Source organism: Nannospalax galili, unplaced genomic scaffold (assembly GCF_000622305.1).
Source record: "Nannospalax galili isolate Female #2095 unplaced genomic scaffold, S.galili_v1.0 scaffold44, whole genome shotgun sequence".
Taxonomy (NCBI): Eukaryota; Metazoa; Chordata; class Mammalia; order Rodentia; family Spalacidae; genus Nannospalax; species Nannospalax galili.
In genome coordinates this window covers 3782702-3805099 of record NW_008355789.1, presented here as the reverse complement: position 1 = coordinate 3805099, position 22398 = coordinate 3782702, and the positions used below count along the sequence as shown (strand labels likewise).

The following is a 22398-nucleotide window of genomic DNA, read 5'->3' as shown; positions in this document are numbered from 1 at the left end:
CTGAGCTCAAGGCCAGGGTTTCAAAGTTCAGGGGGGCCAGAGAAAGCCCAGACCCTTCCTTTGTGAATGGAGGAAGGGGAGAGATGGCTTTTCTCCTGTGTTGGTGTTTCTGGCAGATTTTTCTACCTTGACGTCTATTAGAAACCGAATGTGTCCTGTACATGCACAATAGTCTCAGCTCCCTTCTCTGCCCCCAGCTCTGTTTTCCAGCTAGGGGAAGAAAGAAAGGCTTTGGGATCTTTAGTGGGCTCCCACTTTCACAGCATCTTCAGGGAGCTTTTGTCTGCAGGCCACTTTCCCTGCTAGAATACTGCAACCGGCAGATAAGACAGGGAAATCTTTGTTTTAGAAAGTCTTTGTTTAAAGAATTCCATTTAGAAGCTGAGAAGCAAGTTCCTTAGACAGGGTGCTATGAAGGGGAGGTTCGCTCTAGTAGGAAACGCGGTGGGCCCCCTGCTGTCAGTCCCAGCTATCTCCAGCACAGCTCTGTTGCCCTCCTAACAGCACTGAAGCCCACGTGTGTGGGAACAGCACCGTTCACAGAGCTGCATCCCCTTGTGCCCATCACTATATACAGGGTTTTCCCAATGTACGGGGGCAGCTCGGTCTCCTAAAATGATGGCTAGCGTTTCAGGACACGACCCTGCCTTGGGAACTGCACACACTTAAAAATCTTGGGAGCAAGGATGGCCCAGAGACATCTTAACAGGTCACAAGTGCCCCTTCCAGAGATTCCCAGGAGTCTCCAAGTCAGGTGAGACCCTAGAGACCAGCAGAGGGTAGAGGGCAGAGGGCAGGGTGGAAGCCCATATGAATCCAACGAAGGAGTGGACTCTATAGGACCACTTTTGTGGTCTCCACAACCGATAAAGGATTTAGGGGTCAGTTTTCCTGGGGTTGAGAGGCAGCAGAAGCCCTGCGGCAGGTGAGGGGACCGAAGCATTGCGGTCCCTGAAGTCTGAGATTTCTGAGCAAGAGAGAGCCGGAATTCCCCTAGAGATGGAATCTGCCGGCCTGGGGCCCGGGACTGGCGGCACGCGGTCTGCAAGAGCCAGGGTCCGGGGCAGCCTGCACCCGGACGGATGGAGGTGCAGGCGAGTCCCGGGGGCGGGGCCGAGCCTGCCTGCAGGTGGAGCGCGGGGATGAGCTCCGCCCCCCGGCTCCTCCTCGTTGGTCCGCTGCCGCCCAGCCCCGGCTCCTTCTCGAGCCGGAGCGCGATTGGTGGCAGCGCTTGTCGCTCGGAGGGGGCTCGGGCTCTGCTCGGTCGCTGCCACCGCCGCGGTTCTCCAGAGCAGGCGCGCGGGTGGGATCCAGCAGGCAGCAGGCGCCGGCGATGGGAAGCAGAGCCGCCGCAGCCCCGGGCAGTGGCAAAGTTTTCCAGACGTACGGATCGCATCCTGCCACTGCCGACCACCAGTGACCGGCCTGGGAAAGGCTCAGAGATTTTGAATTTTGGGGGGGAAAAAAAAATCCACCTCATTTCCTTTGTGGAGCTCTGTCTCCGGGTAGCCAGCGGCGCGAGCTGCAAACTTGGGCACGCAAGCTTGCAGGACCCGGGGTCCCAGCTTTGGAGAGCCTCCGGACATAGGTGCGGGGGCGGGCACCCAGCGTCCCCGGGCGTGCCAGAGGGGTGTGAGCACGGGAAGTCCGGGGTGCGCAGCAAGGAGGGGCCCCGGGAGCACTATATGGAGGGACCCCAGAATGGTGTGCACCAGGAAGACCAAAACTTTGGTGTCCACTTGCGTGATCCTGAGCGGCATGACCAACATCATATGCCTGCTGTACGTGGGCTGGGTCACCAACTACATCGCCAGTGTGTATGTGCGGGGGCAGGAGCCGGCGCCGGACAAGAAGCTGGAGGAAGACAAAGGGGACACCCTGAAGATCATCGAGCGGCTGGACCACCTGGAGAATGTCATTAAACAGCATATCCAAGGTACCGGGCGCCCTGGGAAACTTGAGCCGCGCGCGAGCGGGGAGTGCCGGGTGTCCTGCGTGCGGGTTGCGCTAGGGCCGATGCGCATCAGGCCAGCGACTGCAGGGAGGGATTTGGGGTGGCAGCCGCGAGCTCGGAGGGACTGCGTGGAACGCTTCCACTTGCGTCCAGGACCCTCTGCGGATCTGCGTCGCTTCCCTGGCACACGTGTGTGCGCACACGGGAGTGTGTGTGTGTGTGTGTGTGTGTGTGTGTGTGTGTGTGTGTGCAGTTCGCTGTCGGTATGGGGGCGCGCTGCGCACGTGTCCAGATTTGCGTGTGACTTCAGGCTGGTTCCTCTCCTGCTCTGGACCGTACACAAGTCCAGGAGTGTGTCTATGTGGGAATGTTTATGTGTCTGAGAGAGTTCGAAGACAGAAGCTCATTTGGCCGCTGTAAGGGGCAGGAGAGATGCCCTTGTGACCCTAACTGTGGCGTTTTAGGAGCCGTAGGCTGCTGGACAAACCTAGACTAGAAAGACTGTATTAACGTAGTGTCAGGCCTTAGCCGGGCTTTAGCTTCAGTAGGCGACTGAAAATGCCAGGGCCCTCACCTCCAGCAGGCAGGCAGGTCCAGGACCCTCCCCTGGGAGCAGGTGTCAAACTCTGGAAGAAGCTCAGTGCTCTACTATGGTGGAGCCTCTGCCTAGGACCCAGAGAACCAGCTCTGGGCTGTGCCTTTCCCGAGGACTCTTCCCCAATGGGGAAGGCCAATCCCTCTGGCAGCTCCACTCCCAGGCCCAGGAAACTGCCAGGGCCCAGTGAACAGACACCTGTCCCCTCTCCCCATCCCCAGGTGGGTCTGAAAACCAAGGCTGTGTAGGTGGGTGTGCTTCAGGCTGTTGGAGTCCAGTGGGATGGTGGGATGCTTGACACTCTCCTGACTGGATTGGGTAAGCTGAGCCAACAGAGGGAAGGGTGGAGTTCTGGGCGCTTGGGCAGGGTGTGTTCACTCACTAGCCAGCTCTATCCTCTCCAGGTGTCCTCTGCTTTGATGGACTTCCCCAGAGCTTCTTTAAGGGCAGGGTCCAGCTAATTCACCTGTGAACTAGGTAGGCCCTCAAGCACTGGGGCCAGCACCTGCCAGACCCTGGCGGCCTGCGGGAAACTCCCTGTTTACCAGGGTAAGGACTATGTCTGATCAAGTGTGCCTCCCTACATGTCCACAATAGCTCCTTTCTGGGGTCTCCACCTGGTTCAGTTGAGGGCAGGAGCAGTGTCCTTCCCAAGATGCTGCCTAACTAATTGACAACAGCAAGGCCTTGACTTTGACGCTTTCCTAGAAGAGGAATGTGACAGTGCCTGCTTCCGACCTGCCTTAGCCTCTCAGTCAGGCACTGAGTTTGACAGACCAAATTGTGGATGCAACAGTGTCCATTGCTGGTATTTTTTACCTGTTGGTTTCCATCTCTTGGGTCAAAATTGACAATTGGTCCGCAAGGGAAAGAGATACAGGCTGTGTCTTGCTCTGATATTTCCAGTTTGGACACAAGATTTTGAGAGGCTTTCATTCACATGTTCTCTGTGTGTGTGTTCAAACTGATTCTCTTGTGCTTTTTCTGACTGGTCAGAGAGGAAATGAGCAAGGGATTGCTTTGGGAAGCATTTCAAGGATGTCATGAACCCAGGAGCTCAGCACTGAGCAGGTCCACATCATGCTGAAGGTAGATGGAGTCACATAATCTATAGGACTCTACCTGACAACCTGTGTGGAAATTGAAAGGAACATTTGTGATTTTTCTACTGGGAAGCCTGAGAACTTCCAAATATATTCTTGAAAAATTGGGGGATATGCATAAAAGAGAGAGGGGTACTCTTAGAATTCATGTTGGTCCAGGGCGTGTGTGTGTGTGTGTGTGTATTTGTGTGTGTGTGTGTGTGTGTGTGTGTGTGTGTGTGTGTGTGTATTCTGATATGTGGGGAGACAACTGTGTGTGTGTGTGTGTGTGTGTGTGTGTGTGTGTGTGTGTGTGTAATGACATCTATGGAGTCAGAAATGAATGCAATCTCAGGACAGCAAGGCCAAATCACTACCCACTGCAGGTCAGGGCAGCGACTTAGGAAAGGCTAGATGTGAGGAAGACAGACAGAGGCTGGCTGGTTGTTTATGCTTTGGTGGTGTGGTGATGAAGACTGCTCCCTCCAGGGTTCCAGACCATCCCCTGCTGGGATTTAGGGATCACAGATAAGAGGCTTGCAAAGTCTGTAGGGTTAGACCCTGCCCTTGAGGGTTCCTGTGTATCTACTATGCAGGTTTCACATCAGAAGAGCCTTTTTTGAATACTTTGTTACTTTGCTGAGCTGAGGAAAGTGGGCGGTAATAACAAGAGCCAAGAACCTCACAGTGCCTGTTACGCCACACGCTACCAGAGCTTCACATACGTTGTCCTGACTACTCCTAGGAGCCTTGTGAGGTTGGCATTACCTCCATCTTATAGATGTGGAAGCCAAGGCTTGGAGAGGTTGTTTGGGTTGTCCAGGGTCACGCTGTGTTGCACAGTAGCACTCAGCTAGTGTGGCTTTCAGGGTCTATGGTTTGTTTTGTGGTGAGACAGGATCTGGCCACTTAGCTCAGACTGGCCTTGAACTTGAGATCCTCCTGCCTTAGCAGCTCAGCTGGGATCACAGGGGTGTGTCATCATGTCCAGATTATTTTTACTGTAGGAGAAAAGAGGTTTCTATTGGCCATTGGTTCTGGGAATTACGGTTTCTTTGACTAGTCTATGTTTTTAGCTGTATATGTAGATTATACTCTCTCCTAAGAGGGCCTGAGACTCATTGGGAAGAGTGCAGTCTGGGTATTGGTCGACACTAGGGATGGGTGTGCCCTAGTGAAAGACCTTGGAGGATTGTGGAGGGATGAAGGGTTCAGCAGTGTCTCCTGCATGAAGATGATTTCTGTAGATCATGAGGCAGCTCTGGGTCGTTTGGTTTCACAGGGAGGGTAGGAGTCACATACCCTTAAAGAACGTTTGATGACTATTGAGACAATTCCTATCAGGAGGAAGACAGTCTTCTCTTAGGAAGGAAAGTTGTCCAGGAATCTGCAAATGTCACCGAATGTTCCACAGGATGTTCGGAGGACTTGCAATTAGAAGAGGCTTTGGAGCGGCACCCTAGAGGTCTGTTCTAGTCATGACTGAAAAGTTTATTTTCCTCTTGGGGATTGCAGTGATATTTCATTTTAATTTGTTTTCTGATTGAATGATTTAATTAGATGGCGCATGAGAATCTCTTGGGAATGTAAATTGTATTTTTTTAATATTTTTTTTAAACCAAGTAGATGTTAAATGATAGGGTGGATAACTTCAGACTTTAAAACAGGTGTCCTGCTGGGGTGGAAACACCAAGTAGGTCTCGGGACAGACTCCAACTTGGTAGCTTGTGCCTTGCTTAGGTGGTTGGGTAGATGGAGGAGAGCTGCAGGAGAAAGCCCACGTGTAGAAGGATTTACATGGAGAAACTGTTCAGCATTTATCTTTTCTTTTTCTCTTTTGGAGACAGTCTCATACAGTCCAGGCTGGCCTTAAATGCACTATATAGCTGGCCTGGAACTTGCTATGTAGTCTTGCCCCTTGAACTCCTGATCCTCCATCTTCCACCTCTCAGTTGCTGGGATTACAGGTGTGCCTCATCGAACTGGGGTTACATGGTGCTGGGAATCAAACCCAGGACTTTTTGCATGTTAGATAAGCATTCTACCGGCTGAGCCACATCCTAGCCCTTGTTCCCTTTTTAATTTGGATGTCAAGAACAAATAAAAATATTTTCCTCCTTTTCTTGTTTTTGAATCTGTTAAGAATGCACTGATGTGGGACTGGAGAGATGGCTCAGTGGTTAAGAACACTGACTGCTCTTGCAGAGGGCCCAGCATCCACATGGTGACTAACCACTGTCTGTAACTCCAGTTCCAGGGGATCCGATGCCCTCTTCTGATCTCCTTGGGCATTGTGTAACATGGGTGCACTTTACACACATGCAGGCAACACACTCATGTACATAAAAATAATAGTTTTTTTTTTTTAAAAAAAGAATGTGCTGATGTTTAAGGAAGTACTTAAGAATGTATGAAACTACGCAGGATCCACGCTACCCCAGAAACCTATTTTGCGATGATGAGCCCTTCCTTTTGACTCTATTTACTTGACTACACATTTAAGAAGGTACAGTTGTGATTTGTGTGTGCGCTGGTCAGTTTTTGCCAACTTGACACAAACTAGAGACATCTGCAAAGAGGAAACATCAATTGAGCATTGGCCTGGCCATGTTTGTGAGGCATTTTCTTAAGTGCTAACTGAGGGCCCAGCCCACCGTGGGCAGTGCCATCCCTAGGCAGGTGGGCCTGGGCTGTATAGAAAGGTAGCTGGCAAGTCCGTGAGCAGTGTTCCTCCAGGGTCTCTGCCTCAATTCTGCTCCTAGGTTCCTGTCTTGAGTTCCTTCATTGTCTCCTTTCATTGCTGGATTGGCAACCTGGGAAGTGTAAGCTAAATAAACCCTTTCTTCCCCAAGCTGGCTTTGCTCAGTGTTTATCACAGCGACAGGAAGCTAACTAGGACAATGTGTAATGTTATCTTATGCCCCTTTTTGCTTGGCTTGTGGTTAGCAGCATTTTCTTCCCTGTTTGCTATGTACTTTATTGGTTCAACATTTATCTCTTGGTGACCTAAGGTGCCCTGCATTGCGCTCTGGTGGGGGAGTTACTGAGGATCATGGTAAACCAGAATACCTCTAGCCTCTGTTGTGAACTTGTTTTCTAAGGACAATAGAATTCCTTTCAGAACATGCTTGGAACTTTAAGTGGGTCAGTGAGCACAGACACTGGAGAATAGACAGAGTTTTACATGCATGCATTAAATGAATGCCTCGCATGTTACTCAAAATGTCCAGGCATTGGCAACGTTTTGATGTTGGGTCAAAATGTTGTCCTTGGAGTAGGTCTGCCACTCAAAGCTTCTCTGTCCTCCTGCTCCCCCTGCATAGGCCACTCCCTTCCCATCCTGTTTATAAAGTCTGGTTTCTCTTTTAAAATCCTCTAGGAATTGAAAGGTGCTTGGGAAGCACTATCAATGTGGCTGCCTAAATTTTTGTGATTTGTCTGATCTTTTGGAATGATTTTGCTGACCTGTAAGTTGACTGCTATTTAGTGATTACCTTGTTTCAAACCTTCCCAGAGCATTGAAATTATTTTTCTTAAAGATAGCCACTCATCTTTTTAATAGTCATCATGGGTTTCTATAATATGCAGTTATTGTGCAATTAAATTGTGCATTAACAGTGACAAGTATTAATAGTATAAACATGTTTGGGCATAGACCCAGTAGACTGGTGGAAGGTATATAGCTCTACAGTGAGAGGGAGGTGTGACCTATTAGAGAAAAGCCCACGCAGGGACAAGAGCATCATGGGAGTGTTTCACAGTGAAAACTGGAGACATGCTGATTGGCAGAGGTGAGTGGGGGATCATTTAAGAGAACATTTACAAATATTTTAATGACTGTATAGTATTCCACTATCAATCTACCATTTTTCATTGAACTATTTTCTTAATGTTGGACATTTGTTGTGTTATTATATTTAGGAAGAAATGAATGTCTTTGCCTCACATTTCTTCTTTTGAATTATTCTCAAATGTGTATTTGCAGATTCCTACTGACTCAAAGAGTGTGAACACTTTAATGAAATATTATTTTTCAGAAAGAAAACCTTTTTGCCCAGCCACCAACAGTGTAATAGTGTGCAGGTCATGGAGCTAGCTGGCCTTGGGAATTATCATTCAACATTTTCTGTCAGATACTCTAGTTTTTCGATTTGTATTCCTTTATTTATGGTAGAACTTAATATCCTCCCTAAACCCCTGTGTGTTTTTCTGTCTTGTTCAAACCATTTTTCTCTTGGACACTCAATGTTGGTAATTCGTGCATTTTACATATTTTATGGACATGATAATAACTTAATAGAGACACAATGCCTATATTATATGTATCACATACATTTTGGATTTTTTATTATATTTAAATATAATAAATTTATTTTGTGTGTGGTGTATATGTGTGTGCCACTGTGTATACAGGTGTTTGCCTGTGCATGTGTTTGGAGGCCAGAGGTCAACACTGGGAGTCTTTTGTTGTTGTTGGTAATACTGATATTTATTAAATGATGGTATCCACATTTTTAAACACTGAAAATTTTTTACTTTTAAATTTTTTTAAATTTATATTTTGAGAAATTCATACATTTATGCAATGAAATATGCTCATATCTATCCACATCCTCCCTCCAACCCTTCCCACATCCTCCAACACACTCCCTCCTGACTTTATGCCTTTTTAAAAGTAACCCAGTAATTCCAATTAGTGACACCCATATGTGCATGGGTGTGGGGAGCCCTCATCAGTCACTGTTCACCTTTCTTTTATGAGACAGGGTCCCTCACTAAACCTGGAGCTTGCTGTTTTGGCTAGGATGACTGACCGTTGAACCCCAAAGATCTTCTGTCTCCACACCCCCAGTACCGGGGTTACAGGCATGTAACAATGCCCAGTGTTTGGGAGTCTGAACTCGAGTCTTCATGCTTGCACAACAAACTCTACCCATTGAGACACCTCTCCAGCCCCTGACATCTTAGGCCAGAGGCTTTCCAACCATGTCTCTAGGAGCTCTAAGCCCTAGAAGGTTTGATCTGAGGCCTTAGTAGTAAAAGGGTCTTAAGTGGAGTCTCCTATCCCTTACCTGTCTACCCCATACCTGAAGCCTCCCCTGCCCAACTGTAGCTTTTCTTTCTTTCGACTTCCATTTGGTGTTTGGTAAAAATTTCAGTTTTCATATGACTCTGCTTCTTAGAAAAGGGTGAAACCTACTGGAGGGGGTGGGGGAGAGGAAAGCTCAGTCTGTTGCTTGTTTGTGAGGGATGAGGTGGCCTGGGATAAAAAAATCAAGAAAGGAAACAAATCTGGGGGAACTGAAGCCTGCCTTCTGCACACAATGTTATCTTACTTCACAGAGTCAAACTTAGCCCTGCAGTGGGAGGAATGGGTCATGGACTTCGTTTCTTTCCTGAAGGTTTATCAGACATCTTATGTGCATATTAATATGTATCAAATCCATAACAGAAAGTGGATGACAAGGATTTCAAGCACCATATGGTCCTTAAGAGCCCCAGAATGTTGTAGGCATGGGTGTTCCTCTGCTCCCCCCCACCCCATTGCTTCTGGTGGGCCACCTGACATTGGCCAGCGTCCTCATGTGCCACAGGTTTGTTGTCAGGACAGTGTGATGCTTGCTGCGTGCTTGGAGCTGATTTGCGGGATGGTTTCCAAGTAAGCAGCAGAGAGGTCTGGGCTTTGGGAAGAGCTGTGGCATGCAGAATTCTATCAGCAGAAGCAACTGATGCCTTGAAGGCACTGATAGCGGAGCTCAGGGTTGGGCCTAATTGCCTTTGTTAATAGCCCAAGACCACATCTTCACAGAGTAGAAGAGCCTTGCCAGAGAACAAAACTTCTTCTCATGGCCAGAGACTTTCTTTTTAGCTAGAAGTGTGTAGGCTGCAAAATAAATGAATTCCACAATCTTTCCCACTCACTTAACATAAATTGCTCTTTGCCCTTGACAAGCAGTTTGGTGGAGAATCTCAAGGAGAATTTAGAATAAAAAAAGCCACCATTTGGCTTAAGAGGGTCTTGAAGGTCAGTTCCAGCCATTTGGGTTAGACATGTTTTTTTTCCCAGTGCATCTGTGGAGTTCTGAGCCACACCCCAGGTTTAGGGAGCACCTTCATTTATGGACCATAGGATTTCTCACTTATATGGGGAGCTGGGTGTAGAGAGCTGAATGGCCTCAGCTGGAGGACAGTAGAGTCTGTTTGGAATTATTGCCCATTTTCTTTGCTTACATTTTTTCTGAGTCTGGGCAGACCCACTTTCCTGGAACAATCATACTGGAAGTGATATCCTTTGGTTTTTAGGGGACTATCTTGCTGAGTAGGAGGGATGTAGGGAGTCAGAGACAGCAAGGTGGGCTTTGAGGAAAGATAGGGTCATACATGAAGCCAGAGGACAGTTGTCTATTGCATTTATTTATTTACTTTTGATTGATATATGTGTATGTACGTGGGTATGCATGTGCCATAACACACATGTGGCGTTTGGAGGACAACTCGTAGGAGGTGGTTCTCTCCTTCTACCATGTTGGTCCTAAGGATTGAACTCAAATTATCAGCCTTGACAGCAAGCAAGCACCTTTACCCCTTGAGGCATCTCACCAGCCTCAGATATCTGTAAATGTCAGGGGAACTTACGAAAAGATTGGGAAGCAGGGTGGCCGAGGGCTGCTGGTGGTGGTTCTTCTCTGTGAGTGGCAGGCTCTATTTCTATCTTACTTTTTGGTGTGGCTGGGGCTTGATTCTTTCACAGTACGCACAATGATTGTAGTCTCAAATCCCGCTTTGCCTTTGGGGTCAAAGGTAGCTCCGTCTTGCAATGCAAGGCTGAGAGAGAATTCTCCACGTCCCCTCCTTCCTCTCACACATGCCTTTGTGTGCAGGGTACACGCCCAGGACAGTGCCAGGCTTTAACACGTCCTGACTTTGCATTCATGGTCACCTCACCCTTTTCTTTCCCAGTCAAGAAACTGCATCAGTATGCAAGGGAGTGCGCAACCTTGAAATGTCTTTAATCTGTAGAGTTAAAGTTAATCATTCCTAAGCTTTGGTACTTAAATTATTGTTAATAACAATTTACTTCACAACTGTTCCCAAGAAAGGTATGTGGTGGTAGTGACTGGGAACAACAGCTGTTCTGGAATCTTCTCTGTGGGTCTGAGCACAGCCAACTGGAACTTTCGGCAGAGGGAGTCCTGTCTATTTGAATGCTAATGTTTTGTAGTTTTTCTGGCTGTTTGAGTGTGGATGAAAACACTCGCTAGACACATCACTGTGGTGCTGTGTGGCTCTGAGACTGAGTTCTTTTTCATTGCTCAGCTTCAATGTTGTGAATTTGGTTTTAAAAGAGGAAACTGGCCGGATGTGGTGGCACACACCTTTAATGCCAGCACTCAGGAGGCAGAGACAGGAGGATCTCTGTGAGTTCAAGGCCAGCCTGGTCTACATAGTGAGTTCCAGGTCAGCTGGGGTACAGGGAAACCCTCTCTCAAAACAACAACAACGAGATGTGAAGCTGTCCTTAATGATGCCGGTTGAAACAATGAAATATCCAGTTCCAATGAGATACTGCGAGCATCTGTCTGCCACAGCTCACGTGTGTGGAAACCAGCTGGCATACTTGACTGGGCTATGTTTTGTTGCTGTCCTTCAAGAGCTCATAAAAGGATGGTGTTGGAAAGATCCAGAGAAGTGGCCTCTGCCCCCTTCCCCCTGGGACCAGTGGGGACAAGGGAAAACAAATCCTGAAGAGGAGGCGGGGCCAACTCTTGTGTGAATGTGTCCTTTCTACCAGTGTCTCAAGTTCAAGTCTTCGGGAAGCTTGCTCTGACTAGGAATGTGGAGGGTTGTGTCTTAGGTATCTTGGGTGGCTTGTTGGGTTTTACCAGTCTGATTTGTCCAAACATCTCTGTCCTCAGGAGACTTGAAGTTAAAGGTCACTGAGATTCCAGAGGAGTGGGAAGGGTTTTCAGAGATGCTGGTGGGACAGGGTTTGAAGTTTGAAGTTTGAAGTACCATGCTTTCATTATTTGGGGATTTAGAAGAGCATGATCAAACGTGTTTGGACAAATGAAGAGGAGAATGAGTACACTGAAGAGAGATTTTATGCATATATGTGCATGTGCATGTATATGTGTATACATGTGTGTCTATGCATGTATGTATGTTTCTGTGTGCACGTGCGTGTGGCGGCCAGAAGACAACCTCAGGCACCATTCCTCAGGTGACATCTATCTTTTGAGACCTGGTTTCTCACTGGCCTGGAGCTCACCAAGTTGGCTAGGCTGGCTGGGCACCGAGCCCCAGGGATCCACCCATCTCCACCTCTGCCCCAGCGTCAGGATTACAAGTATGGGCCACCTCACCTGGTGTTTTTGCATGAATTGAACTCAGGTCCTTGTGCTTACAAAGCAGGCTCTTTACCAATTGAGTCATCTCTCCAGCCCTAAAGAGAGATTGACAAATGAGAATCCTGCAAAAATCCTTTTATTTATTTTAGTTGCAGCAGGCATGTAAAGAATGGAAGACCGTGTCAGCCAGTGGCACAGGGAAGAGAGGCGAGGTGTCGGAGACCGGGCTGAGGGCTGCCCAGGAGTGACCACTTACTTCATTAGTGTGTTTGTTTCAGTGGCAGATAATCCTTGGGGAGGGGTTCTTGGTCCCTTTTCATCTTGACAACCTGTTAAGTAAGATATGATTTGAGAGGCAAGAAATGGAGACCTAGAGAGTCCCTGGTTCATTCAATAGGATTTGAGTGTGTCTCCTAGATGTTCATGTGTTCGAAGTTTGACCCTTTAGCGTGGGAGGTTTGGAAGGGTGGGACCATTAAGAAGCGGAGCATAGTGAGCGATGATTAGACCACTGACGGCACCTCCCCAGACAGCAAATACTTGACAGTGTGAGTTGGTGCCCCTTGCTCTACCTCACCACGGGGTGGCTCTTTCCCTTTCAGAGAGACTCCAGCCATGATGCTTTCAGGTTTTGTGTAGTGGCTGAAAGGTCTCAGAGGCTGAACCTATAAGACCACCTGACTTTCAGCTTCCAAGACTATGAGCTATACCAACCTCCATTTTCTTCATGTACCACCCAGCCTCGGGTATTTTTGTGATAGCTACTGAAAATAGTGTAATACAGTTGATCTGTCTAAGGTCACAGAGCTGATGGATGATTGAGCCAAGAAGGGGGATTGTTTCTCAGATCTACAGAATAGGAAAGAACACTTCAGAGACAGGAGAAGAAGGGGTCATTTTAGGAAAGACTATGAGGATAAAGTGCAGAGGCCTTGAGTCAGTTAGACTACCAAGAAGTGGCAGGCAGGTGACCTGGTTTGTCCTTGTGTGACATCCCGAAGGGAAGGGACCTTGCTCAAGAGGACTTGCTCTGCAAGTGTGAAGGAGGAACCCCCTCAGAGCCTCTCCCTGTAGGTCCCTGTGGAGTCCTGTGTAATTGTGACTTTCCTTACCTGCAGTGTGCCAGACTGGGTGCTCAGTACTTGCCTCTGTGCTGCACAGTTGTTGTCTATGGAGACCAGCTCATCCCTGTTATAAACTGCCAAGTCCTGGGCAGGGTAAGCCCTGCAGCCCTGGCTGCTGGTAGTTAAACCTGTCTGTTTAACCCTAACTTCCCAGCCCCTGGCAAAACCAGGCTTTCCAAGGTTCCATACCTGCTCTTGAATGCCGACTTTGTCTTAGAGCTGTAAGAAGACGGTGAGGGTCTCAGTGGGCCCCAGCCCCATCTTCCCAGCCCACACAGCAGCCTCTTCTCTCTTTGTTATTCCTTCTGCTTTGGCTCTCTCTGTTTTTAGCTGTCTGCGCCTCTGAGGATTTGGAAGGGAAAAAACAATTGCAGTAAGGAAAGCCCTAATAAAGTGGTTTGGGCACCAAACACCAGCAGCTGTTTATTTGCCCCAAACAGTAGGAGACATATTAATAACCTCGTGAGTTATGTGCTGGGAAGTTAAAAGTAAGCAACAATCTTACTGGAGACCCGTGAATGTGACTTGATTTCTTTATTAAACCAATCTCTCTTCCTCCTTATTCAGGTGACATTTTCTGTTACCCACAGAAGATCCTTTTGATCTTCTATTACAGATTCATCAGCTGGGCCACGGTTGGCGTTCCAAGGCGGAGCAGTTTTCTGGCGTCTCTTATGGCAGCCCACATGCTTGGCATTTATGTGATTCCTGCCTTCAAGGATTTCAGCAGCAGGACAGGCTTTGTCTAGTTAATCGTATTTCTCTGATGGGGGAGAAGCAGCCACGGAGGAATGGAGGGAATGGGAGGGTCAGGGTAAGGCTTCAGATTCGCGGCCAGTTCTTGGGCTCTGAGAAGTGTTTTAACATTCTGGTATCTTCTGCGTCTAAATCTCATTTTGATTATAAACTGATTGTCTGACTTGCTTTAGCTTCTAAAAGAGGGTATGGAGGGGCTGGGGAGATCTCAGTTATAAAGTACTTGTCTTGCAAGCGTGAGGACATGAGTTTGATCCCCAGAATCCAGGTAAAAAGTGGGGTGCAGTGCTATGTGATTGTAAACCAGGGATGGGGAGGTGGAGATGGGCAGATCCTTGAGACTCACTGGTTGGCCAGTCTAGACTACTAGGGGAGCCCCAGGCCAGTAAGAGATCCTGGCTCACAAAAAATAAAGGTAGACAGAAGCTTATGGGGCAGTACACAAGATTGACCTCTGACCTCCACATGTATGTGCACACATGTGCATGTATGCAACACACACATGAACTTACAGAAATTTAGTTATAGAACATCCAGTTTTATAGGCTTTATACCTGGGCTATACTTTTATGTTAGTGGAACCCAGAGATTTATATTAGAGGAAAAAAGCAATAAAAGGTGGATAGAGGAGAGGTCTGGTGTGTCAGTGATTCAAAGTTGGAAAGGATCCAGTGGAGGACTGCACAAACAGGTCTGAACTTGTCTGGAGAAGAGATGGAAGGGGAGGGGCTTGGTGGCTCTTGAGCATTTGTTATTCTATTAAGTGCTAAAGGCTATCACTGCATTTGAACTCACAGGAACCCTAAGGGGTAACGGCACCATTTTACAGATGAGCACATCAAGGCTCTGTGGTTAGACTGAGCTTGTCCAAGGCTAAGCAACTATAAAAGACAAGACAAGGCGAGACCTCCTGGCCTCTGTTAAGCTCCTTAGCAAGGGGCCAGGGGTTGCTTCAGTGATGCTGATCAAGAGAAAACAGGACCGTGGCTTTCTTCGGGCTGAAGGACCGCAGATGAAACTGACAGCAGGCGTGTGTGTGTGTGGTGTGTGTGTGTGTGTGTGTGTGTGTGTGTGTGTGTAACGTTCTTAATACCGCAAAGGCCCTGAACTCCCTTACCGAATGACCCAGTGGCAGCCTCCTTCCCAGAGCACGCAGGAGGCAGCCTTGCCATGAGTTCTCCTGATCTAGCCTCTGGAGGTGAGGGAAGTGCCCAGTATGGCTGTCTGCAGCCAGCAGTCTCCCTTTGGGGTCCCTTTGGTTCAGGACTTGAGGACAGGTAGGGAATGGTGAGAGGAGACACAGCCGGGGCCACCAGGAGCTTTGCAGTTAGTTGAGGGAATGTAATACATAGAGCAGGCCTGGGAGACCAGCCTTAAGGCGGCCATCTTTATTGGGGTTTGGGAATGGGAATAAATGAGTACAGCTTGTGGGAGAAATCACAGATATGCCCCAAGTTCCCATTCTTCTCCATCTTTCTGTAAATTGGATAGTGCTCTGGGATATACCTCAGCCTTTTGGTCACCTGCTCAGTGTTCTGTTCAACAGCATTTACTGAGTACCTGGAAAATGGTGGGGCCCTGTCAGTGGGACAAAGGCCCAACTAGGAAGAGCTTGTTGTCAAACAAGGTGGTCAGTGGCTTTCCTATAAGAAAGTTCTTAGAGAAGGTAAGGTGAGAGGCATGTCTGTGTCCAGGGGCAGAGAATGTCCAGTGGAGTGAAGAAACAACAGTGCAAAGGCCCTGGGACAGGAATATGCTTGGTATATTTGAGGAACAATGGGGTGGCCGGTGTGACTACAGTAGACGGTGCACAGGGTCGGGAATGGAGACAGAGTGGCTGGCTGGGCTAGTTGTTCAGCCTCAAAGGCCACTGGGGAAGAATTAGGGGCCACTGGAGGGGCTGAGTGAGGAAGCTCATTTTGGAAGGCATCAATCCAGGCTGTTGTATGGCTGTTGCCCAATGAGTGTGAGCCCAACTCTGCTGGCCTGGCACTGTGCCAGGTGTGGGGGAGAGCTAGTGGCACCTGTGCAATGTGATCTTTTCCTTTGAAGAACCCATAATCAGGTCCGGAAGATGAAACAAAAATCATTTGCAGCTTTCCTACAGAATATTAAAATGGAATATTCTAGAAGAATAAGCCATCAGCCTACACTTCACAGAGGAATTGGGACTTGTGATGTATCTCCAAAGAACAAACGGGGTTTAGAAGAATGGATGGACAGGAAATGGAGAGGGCGGCTCGGGTATTAAGTCAAACTAACAGTTACCTCAAAGACAGAAATCCAAGTCCTTCATAGACAGAAACTCAAGTCCCTCAGTTCAGGATGTGAGAAAAGATTGCAGGTGTGTGTGAGAGTCAGGGCTTCCTTTAATGGGTCAGTGACCTCAGACAAGCCTCTTCACTGCCTGTGCCTCAGTCTCCCTCACTGTAGAAGTAAAGACATGCTCCTTAGCTATCACAGGGATGTTGTACTGATCAAAGGAGGAACTCACCCTGTCCTGCATCTTTCCTTTATCTGTGTGTATCATGTGTGATGCCTATGTGTTCACATTGCATTGGACTTCACCTCCTTTTTGGTGCAACTAGTTAGGGCTGTGCTTGCTCCATCAAGCCTGAGATAAGAGACCAAATAATGCCAGGGACATTGTGTCAGCAGAGACGGGGTGGAGGGTCGGTCTGCTCATGGGTGTCTTGGTGCAAACGGCCACTGCTGGCTGGCAACCGTCATTATGTGCAGAGACAGGTTTTGTAGGAGCCACTTAGCATTGTAGTGGGTGGCGATGTTAGGAATGTTCTGGGCTGAGGAGACCTTGGGAGAGTTATGCTGTGTCAGGCTGCCTGGCTGCTGAGTCTCCTTTCCTGCCTCATTGGTGAGGGCGAGTCATGGTGGAAATCACTTGTCTTCTTTTTCTTTCCCCATCTTGACCTCCAAACTGATTTGGAGCCACATCAGCTCATCTTCCTGCCAGGGTGGATTTGATTTAACTCAAAGCAATGTGACTTATAATTTCAACAGCAGCCAGGAAGGTGTGATTTAAGACAACTGTCAGGAAGATTCAATTTAATCTTTTCTGTCTTCTCCCTCTACTAAATGTGCGTTTTGTTGTAGCATATAATTTTCATATACATTCTTTACAATTCAGAGCTGGAAGTAGTTTTCACATGGGAAGGTGTGTTCTGTATTTCTCTTTAAAGAATTTACTATTTAAAGTTCTTTTACAAAAGAGTCCTTTCTAGAGACACAATAAACAGCAGATGGCTTTGTGTTTTTGCCAGAGAACATTATGGCAAATCATTAAACTGCCTATAAATAAGCTATTTCTTTATTGATTGCCAGGAATTATTGATTGACAGGTCCCTTGTTAATAAAGAAGATAGTTGCCTTAACAGAACACTAAAAATAATTATATTTACCTAAAACTAGATAGGTGTGAATTGAGTGTTTTTTGATAATTCAGTTGATTTTAGCAAAACAGGCATAAGCCCTTTGCATTGTTAGCTTCCTTTGGAAGTACAGAAAGTGTGTGTTGATTCTGGAAATCAGACCAGAAGCATCTTACCCCATCCCCTGTACTGTGAAGAACTCAGGCTGAGTAGAGGCTCAGAGCAGGTCTTGCCCTCTTTGCAGGCATGTTTACAAGGAAGGTGGGAGGTGTTTCTTCCTCTTGCTGTTCTTGTCATAGCTCAGCCACAGAGGCTCTAGTCTGAAGGATCTTTAGTGAGGATTAGAACATGCTAGAACTCAAACAGAAGTAGCCATAGGCTTGGACATTGGCCAAGGGCTCCAAGACCCAACACAGCTTGGTGATTATGCTGAGGACCTCCACTGGACCCTGGAGACTCTTGAATGAGAACATAGTGATCCTGAATCCAAGTCTAAACTGTTCCATGCACAGCAGGTGTTCCTGTCAATCACAGGAGACACATATGCAGTGGTTGGGCAAGCTATTCCTGGGGTCTGCTCAGACAAAGCCTCATGCTCTTAAGGAACCAGGTGGACAGAACTGTCAGTCTCCCTTTGATGGGGTCCTTTCTCCCTGGCTGGTCTGGAGGCTTGGAGTTTAGACCCAGCCCTCCTGTGGTTGTCATCAAATTTGAGGACATGCTCTGTTGAGTAGGACCTGACTTCAGTCCTAGTATTGGATGAAAGCACCTAGTGATGCTGTCTCCATATCCGAGAACAGTTTCTTCCCAGCCTTTCAAACCAAGATGGCAATGGTAATGGAGGTGGGCAGGGTGCAGAGGTTTTATACTTAAGAGAAGAAAAAAAAGAAAGTTGACTGTTTTCATTCTGTTAGTCAGCTTTCTATGACTATGATAAAATGCTTGAGACAGTCATTTTATAAAGAGGAAAGGTTAATTTGAGGTTACAGTTCTGGAGGTTTTAGAGCTTGAATAGCTGGCTCTGTCAGCTTTGGCCTGTGATGAGGTAGCACATGCTGGTGGGAGCCCATGGTAGAGCAAAGCAGCTCACCTCATGGAAGCTGGGAAGTGAAAGAGAAAAAGGAAGAGGCAGGGGTCCCAGTGTTCTGCTCAAGGGCACACCCCCACAACCTAGCTTCCTTTAGCCATACCTCTTGGAGGTTCCTGACCCCCAGTGTCTTAATCATATGGGCCTTTCAGGGGCATTCAGGACCCTAATTGGAGCGAGCAGGCACAAACTGGATGTTTAACACTGCCTAGTCTATTTCATAGCATTTAGGCCTTAAAATAAACCCGAGGATATCAGCCCCGGTTCATAGGTGAGGAAACAGCTGAACTGTGGCTATGAAACGCCTGCTTCACCCCAGTGAGTTTCTTGAAGGTAGAGATGGGGTTCCAGTGCATAGTAGGAGCTAAGGATGACCGTCTCCAGGTGATGCTCTGTCTCAGGCCGGTCTACCTTCTGGATCAGGAACAGGAAGCGCTTGCTCTGGGGTCTCTCCCCACGGCACACCCCACCCCTCAGCTTACCTGCTGTGTCCCGGTTTAATCAAAGGGAAGCTAAAGCTTGGTGGCAGATGTGTAAATGTATGAAGTATGTGCTTCCCTGCACTGAACCCCTCCAGAAATCAGCTGTTAAGACCTGAAGCCTGCAGGGGACCCCGATGTCTTCACTTTAATAAAACTGTCACCTGTGGTCATCTTCAAGTGAAAGTGATCCAGTGGGTACAGGAGGCAGGGAATAGAGCTGTATCCCACAGAGTCACTCAGGGGCGATGCAGCAGGCAATGGACAGGCCTCTGCTGTCAGAGGACGGCAGGGGTCACTGTCACCTGAGACCCCAGCCAGTAGGAAAGAGGAGAAACAACCAGTAAGGGACAATGGAGTTCCTGGGCTCGGGAGTTCTGGGAATGATGGCCTTGGGCTTGCTTTCCTCCGCAGGGACTTTTTTCTTTTTGAGACAGGAGCTCAAGTAGCCCAGGCTGGCCTCAACTCACTACTGCAGCTGAGGATGACCTTGAACTTTGGATCCTCCTGTTTCCGCTTAAGGGTTGAGGAGAGTGCCACTGCACCAGGATCATGCAGTGCTACAGAAGGAACCCAGGATTTCATGCATATTAGGCAAGCACCTAGTAAGCTACATCCCCAGCCCAGGCTTTCCTCAGAAGTGACTGCAGGTTGGCCTCCTGTCCACACTGAGGCCTTCGAGGGTCTCACATCTGGCCATCTTGAGGCATCCCCAGGGTAATGTGAGTTAGACTTTGTCATTTTTGTTTATTTAGGATAGGGTATAGTGGGTTGAACAAGCCCATCAGGCATTTGAACACTTGGTCCCCAGTTGGTGGTGCTGTGTCAGGAGGTCATGAAACCTTTGGGAGATGCAGTCCTGCTAGAGGAAGTATCATAGCTGGGGGTGGTTTTGAGGGTTGTTAGTCTTGTCCCGTTTCCTGTTCTTTCTCTGTTTCCTGTGTGTGGATGAGCTGTGATCTCTCGGCTTCCTGCTCCTGCAACCATGGCATGCCTTCCTGCCATGATGGACTCTTATCCCTCTGGAGCCCTAAGCCAAAAATAAAACTTTTCTTAAGTTGTTTCTGGTCATGGTGTTTTATCACAGCAACAGAAAGGACACTAACACATAGGGTTTCATGTAGGCTGGCCTCAAAATGTCTATGTAGCCAAGGGTGACCTTGAATTCCTAATCTCCCTTCCTCCATCCCCCAATTGCTGGGATGACAGACATGTGTACCACGTGTTCTGCCTAGCCCAGCCCAGGTCTTTTTCTTGTATATTCCAGAAAAGTGATAGAACTTGTGAGAGGGCTAAGGGCAACTGCAGAGTCATTGCAGGGTGTCCTAATGCTCTGGGGTCAGGGTGGGGAGTTCCGAATGAGCTGACATGGGAGGGAATATTCCTGGAAGTCAGACAGCTGGCCTTCCTGCCTGTCTATTGGCTGGTCAGGGAATCGCCCACTGGAAGGTGTAGATGGGATTTGGGAACTGTTAGTGCTTCAAAGTGATAGGAACACCATTCTGGACAGAGAAAGAGGGGTACAGGAAGGGGAACACAGGAAGGAGACACAGGAAAGGGACACAGGAAGGGGACACAGGAAGGGGACACAGGAAGGGCACACAAGGAGGGGACACAGGAAGAGGGCTAGAGGAAGGGGCACAGAGAAGGGGGATGAAGGAAGAGGGGCCCAGGAAAACCACTCCCAGACCCTTCCCTCTCTGTGCCCTCCAAGACAGAACAGCCTGTTAGCCACAGGCAACTGTGATATACATCCTTTCTTTTTCTATTATTCCCTGGTATCTCCAATTTGAAAAGAGACATTTAAGCAGAGAGGTTGGAGAGGGCAGAGTAGACATAGGGGAGGGATTGGAACTGTCATTTAAAAATGCCCATTTCATTTTTTACCTCAGCAGACAGATGGCTGTCTCACCTCTGCCTGTGACCAGGAGCCGTCACCAGTGGGTCAGGCCGGAACAGCAGTGATTTTATTTTCCTTTTCATTTCAAACAGATTGTGTAGCCCTTAGGGTGAAGGGGGTGGTAGAATGAAGTGAGGGGCTGGGGAAACTAATTATGTCTTTCTCCAGGCCTGAGCTGGTTAATATGGAACTGTCACTGGGCCGATCCTTCCCCGGGGCAGAAAAGCTGCCCAAATTCCTTCTTTCTCCTACTGTGCTCTTGGGAGTTGAAACCTTTTGGGGTTTTGCCAGCTGGAGAAAAACAGCACGGAAAATCCAGGCTGAGGGGCATCATGGCTCTGAAATGGAGCCCTGGATTCTGGTGGTCAATGTGACAGTCTCACTCTAAGCAGCCCAGCCTACCCTCCTCCAGTTCAGGCCTGGTGCTGCAGGAGAGGCAAGAAGGGCTTGGGAGTCACAGGTTGACTCTAACCTGGGTGCCGTGCATTGCCGATGCGATGAGCTAGACACTGCCAGGGCATCTGGGACTGGAAGCAGATTGCCATTTCCTCCCTGGCAGGGCAGGCTCAAGAAGGGTCACGGGGACTGTGAACCTGCTTTGCTTTAGTGATCCTGACATGGAGGCTCAGCCAGGTGTGTGGCAGGGTCATTGCCCTTTCACCAGAGGAGACCACATGGGATGAAGAATGAACCAGACAGCTAGGCATACTTTTAAATGAATTTATAGGGGCTGGAGAGAAGGTTCAACAGTTAAGAGCACTTGCTGTTCTTACAGAGGACTTGATTTTGGTTTCCAGCATTCACATTGGCAGGCTCCAGGGAATCCAATGCCCACTTCTGACACCTGCAGGTAGCCACACTCACATGCACAAGCCTACATACATATGTACACACACACGCACACACACACACACGAGTTAAAAATAAATCTCAAATGGATTTATAGTTTAAACCAATGTCTTAGTTCATCTCAACTACTATAACAAAATACCCTAAACTGGTTGGCTTATAAACAACTGAAACTTATTTCTCCCAGTTAGGGAGATAGGAAGTTGAAAGTCTAGGCATTGGCAGCTCCCCATTTGCTGCGAGTCTGATTTCTTGTTCACAGAGGGTATTTTCTCACTTTGCATGGTGGAAAGGTCAAAGCAGCCCTCTCTGGTCCCTTTTATAAGGACATTTGACCTATTCATGAGAGCTCTTCCCTTGAGACCCAGGCTCCTTCCAAAGGCCAAACCTAACACCATCATCTATAGGTTGGGATTTCAGCACATGAGCTTTGAGCATACAAACAAAACACCTGGATGGTAGAGAGAGAAGGGTTCCATACAGATGAGTGAGACAGCCTGCTCAGTCTCCAGGTAGCAAACTTGCCCTGCTCAGCACTAACTCCAACTCCAGTGCTCACTGTCTCTCTTCCCATGGATCCTGTGGCTCTTTAGCCCAGGATCCATGCTGTCCCTGGCCAGATGTCTCAATTCAATAAAGGGACTGGAGAGGCAGCTTCATGGTTAAGAGCATTTGCTGCTCTTGCAGGGGAACTAGCACCATACAGTGGCTTACAACCACTTGTAACTTGAGTTCCAGGAGACCTGATGCCCTCTTCTGGCCTCTGTGGGCATTGCACACACACGGTGCACTTACATACATGCAGACAAAACACTCATACATATAAAATAAAAATTTA

The 22398-nt window shown here is 48.1% G+C and overlaps 1 protein-coding gene across 2 annotated transcripts in view; it reads left to right on the top strand.

Annotated features, from left to right (window-relative positions):
* The first annotated feature begins 1216 nt into the window (after positions 1-1216).
* Galnt18 (polypeptide N-acetylgalactosaminyltransferase 18) overlaps positions 1217-22398 on the top strand; it is a 368839-nt gene continuing 347657 nt past the window's right edge. For both annotated transcript variants that reach the window (XM_008853482.2, XM_008853485.2), the window contains exon 1: positions 1217-1936. In XM_008853482.2, the coding sequence (XP_008851704.1) occupies positions 1702-1936 (235 nt within the window). In that variant the 5' untranslated portion in view covers positions 1217-1701. The remainder of the gene's footprint in view (positions 1937-22398) is intronic.